Raw genomic sequence first — 14,282 nt, forward strand, 5'->3', positions numbered from 1 at the left:
ATTTAAATTAGCATGTGAACCATGAAATAAAAGTGATGTCCCAAATTAAATGTGGGAATTAAAATTAACATAATTTTAAATTAAATTTAAATATTGATTAAAATTAAATATTTAAAAAAATATTTAACTAATTAAAATTAGTTACAAATTAAATCAAATATTCAGATTTCATTCCTGTGCGAGGCAAACCCTCTTCTTAAAGCTTTTAGCAAGGCGACAGACACAGCTCTTATTATATTAAACCTAAAGATTATATTTACTAAAATATTTTGCACAAGAATTACTCACCAAAGAACTCCTCACAATCAGAAACTCCTATCAAAAAAGCTGCATCAATAACACTATTGATTACTTTTACAAATAAAATTAAACCAAAGCATACAATACATTGTTTTAGTTTCGCTAATAATCTGAACAAGACATAATCTGTATCTCAAGTTATGAAAACATTCCGAATAACGAGACTAACAATATATTTTTCCTGGTAAATCAGTGAGTTTCAACATTGATTTACAAAAAGCCACAAATATAGTGAAAGAAAAATTATGTGTGTAAAATATTTCTAGTGCGACTTTTCATCACTGCGCTTAATCTTTTTTCATAAGTCGTCTGATGTCTATCATATCATAAATAAATAGAACAAAAACAGAAGGGAGTGGCTAATTTGCAAAAAAACTGATTTCTTACAATAAGAAATACAGCTACTAATGCAGCTAGTAATTAGTCTCAATAAAACTTGGTAAACTAATTTTATTAATAAAGATAGACAATCTACAAGTTAATACCTCTATGAGGCACTGAATACAAAATATCTATTGACCGATTTGCACCTGACTAACTTTCATGTGATCCACCTTTAACACCCGCCATTTCTCAGAAAAATGCTATAAGTTAAAAGTTGACTTGCACCAAAATTCACATTACAGTTATTTGGTATCAAAAGATCCACCATGTTTTACTCTGTTGTGTTGTAGGTGCCATATATGTGGAAATGCGATTACAAGCTCTTAAAAGTACAAAAACGAAAAGGCGCCATATAATGCAATCTGTTTATTTCTCTGACGTAGTCATTACAGTTTGGCTATCGTCTTGTCACGTGATGTTCTCACGTGAATTGAAAGGCCAATAAAAAGCTCAATATAAAACTTATCGTAGCACTAGTTTATGATCTACACTTTGGGTTTCACCGAAGACCCCAAATCAAATATAGATGTTCGCTACTTCACAGTTTTGTTTCGGCTTGGACTAATCGTCGACTATCTAAACGTCGAGTCGTAATCTGATCATGTGAGGCAATACTTCGCAAATAATTTTTGCAGCACTTTCTGATTATCACAAGTGACCAACAGGTTTGTCATGATTATCAGACAATGATATGTATTCCTTCGAGCTAAGGTTAAAAATTAAATGAATCTTTACGGTAAGTTATAAGATATCACTGCTAAAAGTGACAGCACTACAATGACGATAAAACAGATTCGTAAAAACAATAGACACGGTTTTATTGAATGCTAAAGTATATTTGCAAAAATATTTCGACAAATAAAGTTGCATGAAAGTGTAAACATGAACCATCCTGTAACAACTACGTCCAATTTGAGCCGTTTTGGAAAGCGAATCCAAACTACGGCGGTCTCGTGTGGCTGCTCTCTCGTATGTTTATATCACTCTCCCGCAATAGGAGAAATGCAATATTAGAAGTAAAATGCGCTGATATTATTAGAATAGCCAATATTATTAAAGGTTGACTTGCAAAAAAATTCACAATACAGTTATTTGGTATCAAAAGATTCCCCATACCATACTCTGTTGTGTTGTAAGTGCCAAATATGTGGAAATGTGATTACAAGCTCTTAAAAGCTCAAAAACGAAAAGCGGCCATAGATTGGAACCTCTTTATTTCAATGACGTAGCCACGAAATTTGGTTATCGCCTTGTCACGTATGTTCTCACGTGAATTGAAAGGCCAATACAAAGCTCAATATAAAACTTATAGTAGTACTAGTTTATGGCAAAAACTTCGGGTTTTACCAAAGACCCTGTATCAAATATAGATGCTGGATACTTTACAGTTTTGTTTCGGCATTATTCAATCGTCAAGTCGTTCTCTGGTCATGTGACCCAATACTTCGAAAATAATTTTTGCAGCACTTTTCGATTATCACAGGTGACCAACAGGCTCGCCATAATTATAAGACAATTATATGTACTGCTGCGAGCTAAGGTTAAAAAGTTTAACAATTTTTTACGGTAGGTTATAAGATATCAGTGCTAAAAGTGACAGCATTACAATGACGATAAAATAGACGCGTAAGAACAATAGACATAGTTTTATTGAATCGTGAAGTATATTTGTAAAAATATTTCGACGAGTAAGCTTGCAAAAAAGTGTAAACAGAGACCATCTCTCACAACTACATCACATTTGAGCCGTTTTGGAAAGGGAATCCAAACTACGGCGATCTCGTGTGGCTGCGATTTTCTGTTGGTTTTTGAGCTTTTAAGAGCTTGTAATCACCTTTCCACATATTTTGCACCTACATCACAACATAGTAAGACATGGTGAATCTTTTCATATCAAATAACGGTAACGTGAATTTTGTTGACCTTCAATATAGTGATACAGTAATAATATAAAACCAATGCACAATTTTGTTTACATTTCAAAACGTCATAGCTAACAATATCAAGAAGTTGGGATATTCATACAGATTTTTAGAAAATCTATTTAACAAAACTATTTAGAAAATAATAACAGTAACATATTGCCCAACATTGGTCACTATATACTTCGATCTTGAAAATTTGAACACTTATTCTTGTAATTAAATCTCATGAAATCGAATAATTATTCTTATAATTAAATATTGTAATAATCTCATGACTATCGTTAGAAAAAAATCATCGTGAATTCCTTTGCTTTCACTGCTTTGGACATCAGTTGAAATACCAAAGTATTCATAAGTGTCAAAAATGTCAGTTACTTTAAAATCGACAAAAAAGAAACAAAGTTTTCAGTACTTCTATGTTAATTACAGAAAGCTGCAGCAATTGGAACATGCTATAGACTGGTAAAATGTGCACGTTTTTGTGAAACGCGCATGACTTGATGGTTCTATTCTCTGTCGCTCGGCGTTTCAATCGCCGATCTTAATTTTGATAAAAATAAGGCTTGTCAAATATTAACAATGATTTTAAGCGAATTAATCTGTTTATTTATGGGATCAGATGGGAAAGGATTAGGAAATTTTCTACAATTTACACAGACTTGATAACATATTTAAATAGGTTTATATGTGTTTTATATCATTATTATACTTAAACGACTCCATTGAAAATGGTTAACTTTGTTGATGAGATTTCGGTACAAGGGTTGGCGACGACCGTTGATGAAAATTTTTTGTGAGTTTTGTGCGCATAAGCATTTATCATGAATCTCCCAAACAATCACTTCCCTCGTGTTTGGTCGTGGAATTACCTTTTTCCTCAGGAACATCATAATTCAATATGAGTTTCATTACCCCTTTTTTTGATATACTCGGTTTGGGAAGAGATTTTAAAGAACCAAAAATTGAAAAAAATCTTCAAGTGTTCATACCTCAAAATTGACAAGAAAATATTTTTAATGCTGATGAATCTTTTTTGTGAAATTGAAAAAAAGTTTTAAATCGCTGCATATCATTTTGTATGGAATTTATAACTAGTTAAGAACAGCCTATGCAAGAAGGTTTTACTATATTTACAATAACCTTTTTAAATCTCTTTAATGTCGACCGTCTGAGAAGAAAAAAAACTAGACAGTCAGACAATACAAAATATCATTTAATTATCCAACTTCAACAATAACTGAAATCAAGTAATCAATTAATTCTCATCAAATGAAAGAATTTGTGCAATATTTGAGACAGTTAAATTCAATTTCAGTGTATCCTCCGTAAGTTCATTGTAAATATAGTTTTAATTTTCTAATGAAGAGCCAGTAGACAAGTTGCAGTTCTGACCAAAACGGTTTTGCTCAAGCATTATACCAATTTATATATACATTATATACAATTTTAAAAACCAATTGCGTAATTATATAGTTTTTACATTGCTACATTGTTTCTCTCTCACTCTCAGTAGAGTTTAGGTAACAGGTGTGTAAAAGTTTTCTCAAGTGTTCCAAGGTTACAAGTCATATCATGATACTGGTGCATATATGAAAAATACATAAATAATATATAAATGATGTCCAGATAACTTAATAACCAACAGTTCAGACGGATAACACTTGTGTGCCATTGAATTATCATGAAATGTGCTAACAGGGACTAGAATATTTTTATCATATTGGTAGTGTATCTCCAACAAAGTTTCAATAGTAACTAAAATAGTTACTAAATGTTATGATGATTTATAATAATTACTCAAGGGCATAAAGTCTTTTGTAAGACAAAGATTATTGTTAGTAGCAGAGTTTTAAAATTATGAATTTAATTTTGGTAGCATATCAGCTGTGTGAGTAAAAACCATTTGTCAATAGTTTGTATATCACTACATAATAGTTATTTACATCAAGTGTCTAAGATATTGATATTATGCTGCTAATTGATTCTCAACAAAGTTTTATAACAGTAACTAGCAGTATAAGTAAGTATAACAACAACTATTTAGAAGGTTTTTAGTCAGTATTCAAGATGAGAGTTTCTTCTGTAATAAAAAAACTTTATTTTGAGCACTTTACAAAGTAATGATTTCAGCGTTGTCACACATTTTGTCAATAATTTTCCTAACTAAACTGATCTACTATTCTAACAATGTTCTTTGGAATTTTTATATGTACTATATACTTATAAATCCTACTTAATATTTATACATACAATAAAAATATTTTATTTGAACGATAAAATAGGTGGCAAGTTCTGAGCAGAGTATTAATGAAAATACTTTGTATGAAGGAAAATATTTTTAAAAGTTTTACGTTGTGTTCTGTAGGATTTGTAGGTAGAATGGAATGCAAGTATATATATGTCTGTATAGAATAGTTAAGTCTTAATCTAAGATGTTTACAAAAAATATAATGAAGTTCAATTCCCACATTCAAACTGTAATGTTGGCAACTTTTGTAAAATTTCGCATGTATAAAATCTCTATCCTCAGCTTTGTGTTTTCTTAAAATACCTCACAAACTTTACATACTCACATAAATATAATTATGAATCTATATGCATTTGTGGTGGATTTGCTCATAAAAAACAAGAACCTGATTTTTGATGTTTTTTTCATATTACTAGTTAGATTTGATACTAAATAATTGCATCATTGCCTTTGAATACCTCACATAATTGTGACGGCTACTCTATTATACTACTGTAAGACTAGTATACTACAAAAATTCATTAATTTTTTGGTTAAAGTCCATTTTCAAAATGTTTTGCAGGATTTCCATTAGTCTAGACCAGGTGTGGGCAACTGGGGCCCGTGGGCCACATGTGGCCCTTTGCCCATTTTTCAGTGAGTCTTTAAATGCTTAAGATAAGTAAAAAAAAATTATAGGCATTATGATTAGCGCAGCATAGGTGTGGTGACAAATTACTTTATTATAATAAAATTTAATATGTACAAACATTTCAATTTGTAAATGTAGTAGCTCCAATATAGACAAGGTTGATTAACTATTTTCCTTTTTCCCAAATGGGGAAGTTTTCTATCAGAAATTTTAAATTCCTTATATCAGTTACTGCGTTATCAATCATACATTTATTCTGGGGAATTCCCTAGATTGCCTAAAAATTTGACCACAATATACACTGCCTAGCTTTTACTTTTGGAGTATAACCAGAGACACTTGACAACATGGCTTCGACATCAGTGGACAGGAAAAACAAATCACTCAATACAGATTGGACTGAGAAGTTCTTCCATGAAGTAGCAAATAAACCAGTGGGCCTAATCTGTTCTAAAACAATATCTATAAACAAGCAATCAAACCTCGTCAGACATTACAATACAAACCACTCAGACTATGATAGAAGATGTCCAACTGGAATCGTCAGAGAAAAAAGGAGCATCTACAGAAGTTGTTACAGCAAGTACATGTATGTGGTCAGATGAATATGATGAGATCTGCAACTTCTATTCAGAAAATATGCACTGTTGCTAGTTACCAAGTAGCTCACATTCTTGGTAAAGCTATGGCTCCGTATAGTGAACGTGGGACTATTAAAGAATGCATGCTGAACAATGTTAAAACACTATTTCCTGACAAAAAGATATCCATGAGGCTATACAGGGAGTGCAGCTCTCACGCAAAACTACTACCAACTGAATTTAAACTACTGCAGAGCACTTAACAGAGAAAGTTGTGAATTACTTGAAATAATGTACTTATTTTACTTAGAAAAACTCGCCAAATCCCGGCCAGCCCTGCTTAAGCTGCACCGCTAACCGATCTTAGAGAAATCTCTCTTACACTAGAAAAACCACTAAACTTGGGGCAGCGTTGCTCACGTAACTCGGCCAACAGAGTTGAAGAAATATTTTTCGCACTAGAAAAAAACTCATCAAACTCTGGGGCAACGTTGTGTAAATGTTTGCTGCGACCTTCACTTCCCTCCACTAGTACAAGACTCGGTGCATGAGTTTATACATATAATTTCTGCTTATTTCATAAGTTGTACAAGAATGCTCAAGTAACAGGCAATGAACAGGCCCAGAACAGATCTGCTTTTCTAAAGAAATCTTCGAGCTTATATAGCTAGTAACCTCCGCCTCTATTCTACTTGGCTGGACCTGGCACGGATCGGCCCTGGTCTTGACTCAGCACAGCTCTGGCTTGGCTTTGGGCTTGGCTAAATGAAATGGAGACTCCATCCACCACAGTTGCTCATACAACGTGGCTTCTCGAGTTCTGAGAAATCTTTTTCCACCACACACTCAAGCAATGCAAGTGATGCTGTCTTTAGCACATGTTCCGCAAAATATCAGGAATGTTCCTGCTTCTAAACTCAGTCTTGTAAAGCCGGATACTTGATCTCACCACTGCCAGCAGTGTAAATTAAACTGCTGGTTTCATTGACTTACCACAAGACAGTCGAGCAATAACACCAGGTGTTCAACTCCAATGATGTATGCATGTACTTATATTTAAATAAATAAGTATAACTCAACATACATGAAACAGAGGCAATAAACCACATGCAAACATGCAAAGAGTGTGCGCATACAACTCTGCTCAAACGATTATGTCATGCTCCTTTATACATTTTCTTCTTTATAAGCTCAACCAAGCTTGGTCTTTGTTTTATATTCAATTTTCTAGAACACTCTCTCGGGCATCCAGATTTCTTATATGGTGATCAGGTATCTTCCTGTAACTTGGAGGTTTGGCCAAGCAACCGTGGTGGCTAGAAAGTGAACTACTGCGACATCTGCCACTGCGCTCCGACGTAACGTTAGGTAAGGTTAAAGGTTAAGGTACGTTAAGGTTATGTAAAGTTAAAGTCTAATTTATTAGGTTATTGTAAGGTTTTGGTCACAAATGTGTGTATAATGTATAACCACTGCATGGTGAAGTGAGACCTTAGGATAATATAATATCATCAACTGATGGTTTGGTGACAAAAACATGAGTTTGTGAGACAAACTCAAACTTTGTTTTCACTCAGTATTGACTTAGTTTTAGATTGCTTTTTGAAGATGAAATGTAAAAGAATATGGCTAGCACCTACAGATTTAAAACCAGAAGCCATTTATTTTTATTCATGTAGCTATTTATTAAAGTACTGTCTTCAAACAATTTCACCCAATAAATCTGCATTTGCTACTTCTCTTCCCCCTATATGTTACATCATTATAGATAATTTGACCGTCGATGTTAGCTATGTTTAAACTCCCTTTTTACTTTGTGATGTGTTGAGAGAATTTATTAACCGTAAGTGACTGATACCTTTAGAAACATTTTGAATTATTCTGTGGAAATAATTGAAAAGATTCTGTCATCTTGCATTGCCTAACCTTAAATACTAAATAGTTTGAGCACCTGCAATATTTGCGAGCACTTTATTATTATGATTTGCAGAGTATTAAAAAAATTAAATGTTTCAATAATTGAAGTGAGCGTGCATAAGAATTATTTAACTCTTTCGCATCTGACCCCAGATATTCCGGGAATCAGTTATGCTCTCTTCATCCTGATCCCGGAATAACCGGGGTTCCCAGTGGGTGCGGTTTAGACATAGTCTAATGACGGCCCTGTAATTTCATAGGAAAAATAGTAGTTTTATTTGATGCTTATACATTCTAGAAACAGATTACCTTAGGTTCCAAGTGTCTGTGGGCACTACGCCATTTTTATTCACCTATTAAAAAGCTTAAAAAGCGCTAGGCTACGAGCAGTTAGCGGCCATTTTGTTTGCTATCGGTAATTATAAAAAGCCGTTTTTAAATGCCTCATGCATTGCTATTAGCCCTGGTGATGAAAATAATTAGATGATAAAAGATATGAGTATCAAGACACATTTGATGATAATCTATAAGAGCAAGGTAAGTACAAGTCTTAGTAAATAGTAGAAATAAAAAAATAAATTAGCTGACCAAAATATTTTTAATATTATCGTTTCCATAGCAATGTAACAACTGTCAATCAAGCAAAATAGATTGTAAGATTTACAGTATAGCCAGTTACAGTTAGGCTGATGACTTGCTCAATGTATATGATTATCTTGCCTGTTGGAACATATTCAAACCGTATCTCACAAAGTTTCATTGTGATATTACAATTTTAGGAACCATGTCATACTTGCCAAACTTGGCATACAGGAAACTCTGCACGAAGTCTTATGTCATATCTAAGATGCTATACAGGGTTCAGAAAAAGATAGTCAAGCATGCACTACCGTCTGGTAGAAAAATATACCAGCTTTCTAATACAAAAAACTAGAACAAAATCGGACAATCCTAAACCGTTCAATCACGGTTTTAATGCACACTTGTCTTGATACTAACACTGTATGACAGATTAACTAGTCATAGCAAGACAGTTCATGTATTCATAATTAGACTGGAAAGGGTTAAGCAACCTTTTCCAGTTTTTAAAACTGTTTGTGCTATTGCCAAAAACCACCCCCACTCCTTTCTCTGTATTTGTATATTACCAGTATGATATATTGTATACATCATATAAGAATTCACGCCTCCAGAAAATTTATTATTAGTGCTAAAAGTACAATTATTTATACACTACTATATAGGAATGTTTAGTTTATTACAAATTTTGGAAACTCATCAGGAGAGATAGGAGTACCAATAAATCAAATGTTAAAGTCCCAAAAACTCCTGAGGTACAGTAGTTGCTGGTACAAATAAGCTACTTGAACACAAGGTGTTAGAATCATCACAATAAGTTGTGTAGGTTTTATGAAATCACAGTAATGTTTTTATTTTTGATTGTCCTATAAATTTATTCATGAAGCACTTTAACATATGATTAAAAATCATCACACATGGGATAAAAGACCCATTGAAAGTATATAAGAAAATACATGGATATGTAGAGGTAAATAAGTATCTACCTGACAGAGGCAATATAAATACGTATTATAATTTACGCCAGCATAAACTAAACAACATCTGAACTACTGGAGCTAGAACTATTAGTTTTTTATATTATTCTTTCATTTTAAATACTGTGATACTTCTTAATGCCTAAAATGTATACTTTAACACAATATTTTGTGTAAAATAACATGTATTTACTAGTTTAATATGATTTACTGGTCAAATTCAAATGATTATTTTATTATTTTACTATGATTATTCCAATTATTTTACTACCTCTTGAACCTACCGAAAAGAAAAATGACCAAAACTTTGGAATGTTGAAAAGGGGTTGCGTTTACCACTGATCACTTGTCAACAGAACAACGTGGCGGCACTTGGCTCTTCTGATGTAATATTTTTATTATATGTTTCTGTTAAATATTCTGACAGTTTTTACATTATTTTTTTCTTTTCTATTACTGTGACACTTTTTAAAGATCAAAAATACAATTTTAAAATAATAGTTTGTGTAAAGTAACATATATCCACCGGTTTAATACAATTTATTTGATAAATTCAAATGATGAGACAAGAGTGTTCAGTGATCTAACAGTGTACGAATAAAGTCATTATTAAATATGGCTGCTGAAGTTTTGGTTAATTTAGCTTCAAAGTTTCTATGGTTTGACCTATCACAAAAACAGTAGTTTTAGGTGAACTATAGTTGAAATGGTACTCTGTGCCAACCGAGATCCTAACTACATTCAACATTTATATTAAAACTGATTCATATTTTATTATGGCTGCTTGACTAAATTTAGGTGGTATTAAAAGTTAAACATTAGTGAAACTGTATGGGGAATTTACTTCATGAGATAATAAGATAGCATAAAATTATGTGGTGCAGTCTATGTAATGCATTGATTGCAATACTTGCAGAGACTACAGCACATCGTTAGTGTGAAGTGAAGTAAAAATATGGTTTTATATGATTTAAAAGATAATATTTACAAAGTAAAGTAGCACAAATAGTTTTTGAACTGAAAAATGGCGGAAATACATTTGAAAAGTTTAAGAACCACATTTAAATTCTATCCGGTCATCTTTTAAAAGTCATTGGATAAATACATGTAACATAAGTGTAGTGTGATATAATTCACCTTCAAGCTGAAAGTGTTCTACAATCTAGCTGAGAGACAGTGGTGTTTTTATAATGATACTTTTGTTTTTTCAGGTCAGCAAAAAATAAATATATTGTACACACGAAGGTATATGTATTATATATTAGTATATCTTAATACAGGACACGCAATTATTGATTAGCGCCTACTTGAAAATGTCTAAGATAATAATCCATTTATTTACATATAATTTTTTGAATGAATGACAAGTTATTATTAGTCCTCCCAGCCAACATTCAAGTAATTTAAAAAAAAGTGAACAGTTCAAAAAGATTTTAATTTCAGCATGCACTGGGCATAAAATGTAATTATTTCCCTGTTTTGAAAACAGACAACATATGGAGATAGCAGCGCTTATAGAGTTTGCCAGAAATCTAACAGGCTATTTCACATTTTGTGTTCAGATTTATTAATCCATCAAAATTATCCATCTCTGTCAATTTTTTAACTTCCTTGAAAGTTGGCAAACAAATTCATTACTGATATTAATGGGTTTTGTTGCTCAACTCTATCTTTAATGAATACAGAGAACTCAGCTGTGTGATAGATTTGAAAGAAGATTAAATATTGCTGTCAGAAATTTAGAATAAGGTTGGATCACTGATGTAAGAAAGTAAACGAATTTTGTCTTCTGCTTTTAGAAAGTTTTATGGTGAGCATTAACATATTTAATATTTATAACTAACCAAAATTAAAAGTTCATAAAAAATTTAGCACTTTTATGTGGCTGCCAGTTATAGTCTGATCAGTTTAGAGAAGTCTGTCTTTAATCACTAACAGCGGTTTTGATGAAAACTCAGTGCAGATTAAAATTAGTTAAGACTACTCAAGGTTTAATTAATCTGAATAATATGGTAATAACAATACTAATACTTTAGACTGATAATAGTAATAATATAATACTTTAGATTAATAATAGTAATAATATATTACTTTAGATAAAGAAAGGTGCTAATCAGAAAAATAATAAAACTTTAAAAAGATTTTGAAAAACTCCTCTAGCTAGATTATATTTTAACAAAGTTTTAAAATAATGTAACCCACTTATAATATCCAATATTTATTCAGCAGCAAGTTAATCATGGCTGCTCATAAAAAACTTCATCACAGTTCATACAAAGTACAGTGAAACTCGGATAACTCAAACTTCAAGGGACCGAGCAAAAGTGTTCGAATTATCAGAGTGTTCAAGTTATCAGAGCACTGTCACAAGTCCATGTATTCACTTATTTATTAGTAGATACATGAACATATACAAACTATAATATAAATCAAAAGCACAAATGGCTTGTTTCAAATTAAATGCTTCTAATGTAAAGTTTAAAACGCCTTTATCAAAAAGTATAGAGATTTTTCTATCACTTGAGATTGGTTTGTTGTTTGAGGTGATGTTATTGCCAGGACGTTTTTTAGATTGACGTTGGCAAAACTTGATCGTTGCTGAAATGTTCAAAGAAAAGACATCTTTTTCTTTTGAGCGTTTTACCCACGATCAATTTTGCCGATATTTCTTGAAGTTTATGGAAAGATTACCTTACTTTACCTGGGATTCGTTAAGAGCAACACTCCGAGGCAGTTCAATTAAAAGTTTTACGAGGTTTTACGGTACATTGTATATCACTCACGCTTTTTGAATGGATACTTATTGAATGTACACACGTATTTTGTGTTTAGGTCAAACGATGAATAGTTTTTTTAGCTAAGATAACGTATACGTTTGATTACAACATTTTTTGAGACGTTTTAAACATTCAACATTCCGACGTTAATTCAACACGGAATCAACGTCAGAAAACTATTCATCACGGGCTAGCCGGGTCACGCACTCAAGGATTTTCGCCACGCAAATACAAAACAAAAACAACATGCTGTTTTTGTTTTGTATGTGCGTGGCGAAAATCCTTGCGCCCGTGACCGGGCTAGTCCGTGCTATTCATTGTATAGCATAAATCAAATTTCACTAAACCTTTAGAACAGTCGTTGACAAAAATATTTTGCCGATGGAGGTAATAACGACGCTTATGAATTACGAAAAGTTGAGGTTTACCTCTATGGCTTGGAATAAAGTGATTTTCTAAAGCGATAGCAACCGTTTCGGTAGCCGTTGGGCAAAAAACAGTTCGTTATAACAGTGTTGAATCGAGTTATATAGAGCCATTTATCATTGCGTGGGAACGGACCAAGCAAATCCAGTCGAGTTAACCATGTGTTGGCTATATCCGAGGGCGAGTTATCCATGTTTCACTGTATGTGTATATTTACCTATCTGGGAGTTGGCTTATCCTGCAATCTGACAGATCCAGCTCTTTGAGTGAACTCAACGCAGTGATAGACTCAGGGAGCACTTTCATAGGGTTAGAAGAGAGATTCAGCTTTCTCATCGATGTCAGAGAGTCCAACCTGCAAATAAAATGTAATATACAGATTTATCTCTCATGAAATGTCTCACGAATTCCATAACTTTGGTTTCTCACAATACAGTAAGAAACATTTTTAAACCTAAAGCTTTTAGTGGGGCGACCGGACACAGCTCTCATTATAGCACAGCTAGAGATTATTCATGCTACAATATTTTGCACGAGAAATACCAAATAATTCATCACAATCGTTTGCCTACTTAATCTGAGATAATAAAATAATAACTGCATCCATTGACCATATTGATAAACTTTACAAATAAAATTATACTAAAGCATACAATAAGCTGTTCTAATTAGTTGCAATAGAAATAATTGTTGCTAGTTCCTCTAATAGTCTGAACAAAACATGATCTTTATTTCAAGTTATGAAAATATTCTGTATAACAAGAAAAATGATATGTTCTATTTGATAATTCAGAAAGTCTCACCATTGCTTTATATGCTAGTAATTTCCCTGTCATACAGCCCACAACCAAAGTGATAATGGAAAAAAGAAAGGGTACTGATGGTTGAGAAATGCAATATTAGCAGTCAAATAGCACTGCAGTGCAATAGGATAACTGCAATAGTAGGTGTAATGTACTAAGTGTTATTATATACATCAAACAGCAATATTGAAAGGAAAAGATTAAATGTTTATCTCTCTCCCCCGCAATAGGAGAAATGCAATATTAGAATTAAAATGCACTGGTATTATTAGAACAACCAATATTATTAATATAGTAATACAGTTTTAGTAAAAAAATAATGCAAAATTTTGCTTACATTTCAAAACATCATAACTAACAATATCAAGAAGTTGTGATATTTATATAGATTCTTAAAAAATCTATTTAACAAAACTCTTTAGAAAAAATAATAAAAGTAACATATTGCCCAACATCGATCACTTCAATTCACTTCACTTCAATCTTGTAAATTTGAATGCTTATTCTTATAATTAAATCTTATAAAATCGAATAACTATTCTTAAAATTAAATTTTATAATATCGAATGATTATTCTTTTAATTAAATATTGTAATAATCTCATAATAATTGTTAGAAAAAATATCATCATCATTTCCTTTACTTCCACTGCTTTGGAAATCAGTTGGAATACCAGAGTACTTATAGGTGTCCAAAATGTCAGTTACTTTGAAATTGGAAAAAAGAAATGATTA

At 32.2% G+C, this 14,282-nt stretch overlaps 1 protein-coding gene across 1 annotated transcript in view; it reads right to left on the reverse strand.

Moving 5' to 3' along the window:
- Positions 1–6,757: 6,757 nt before the first annotated feature.
- Positions 6,758–14,282, reverse strand: part of LOC137390486 (leucine-rich repeat-containing protein 1-like) — a 51,989-nt gene continuing 44,464 nt past the window's right edge. Inside the window, exons 9-10 of the mRNA XM_068076815.1 lie at positions 12,963–13,100; positions 6,758–6,830 (exon numbers count right to left, since the gene is read on the reverse strand). Coding sequence (XP_067932916.1) covers positions 6,758–6,830; positions 12,963–13,100 — 211 coding nt within the window. The remainder of the gene's footprint in view (positions 6,831–12,962; positions 13,101–14,282) is intronic.

The sequence above is a fragment of the Watersipora subatra genome, chromosome 3 (genome assembly GCF_963576615.1).
Source record: "Watersipora subatra chromosome 3, tzWatSuba1.1, whole genome shotgun sequence".
Classification (NCBI taxonomy): Eukaryota; Metazoa; Bryozoa; class Gymnolaemata; order Cheilostomatida; family Watersiporidae; genus Watersipora; species Watersipora subatra.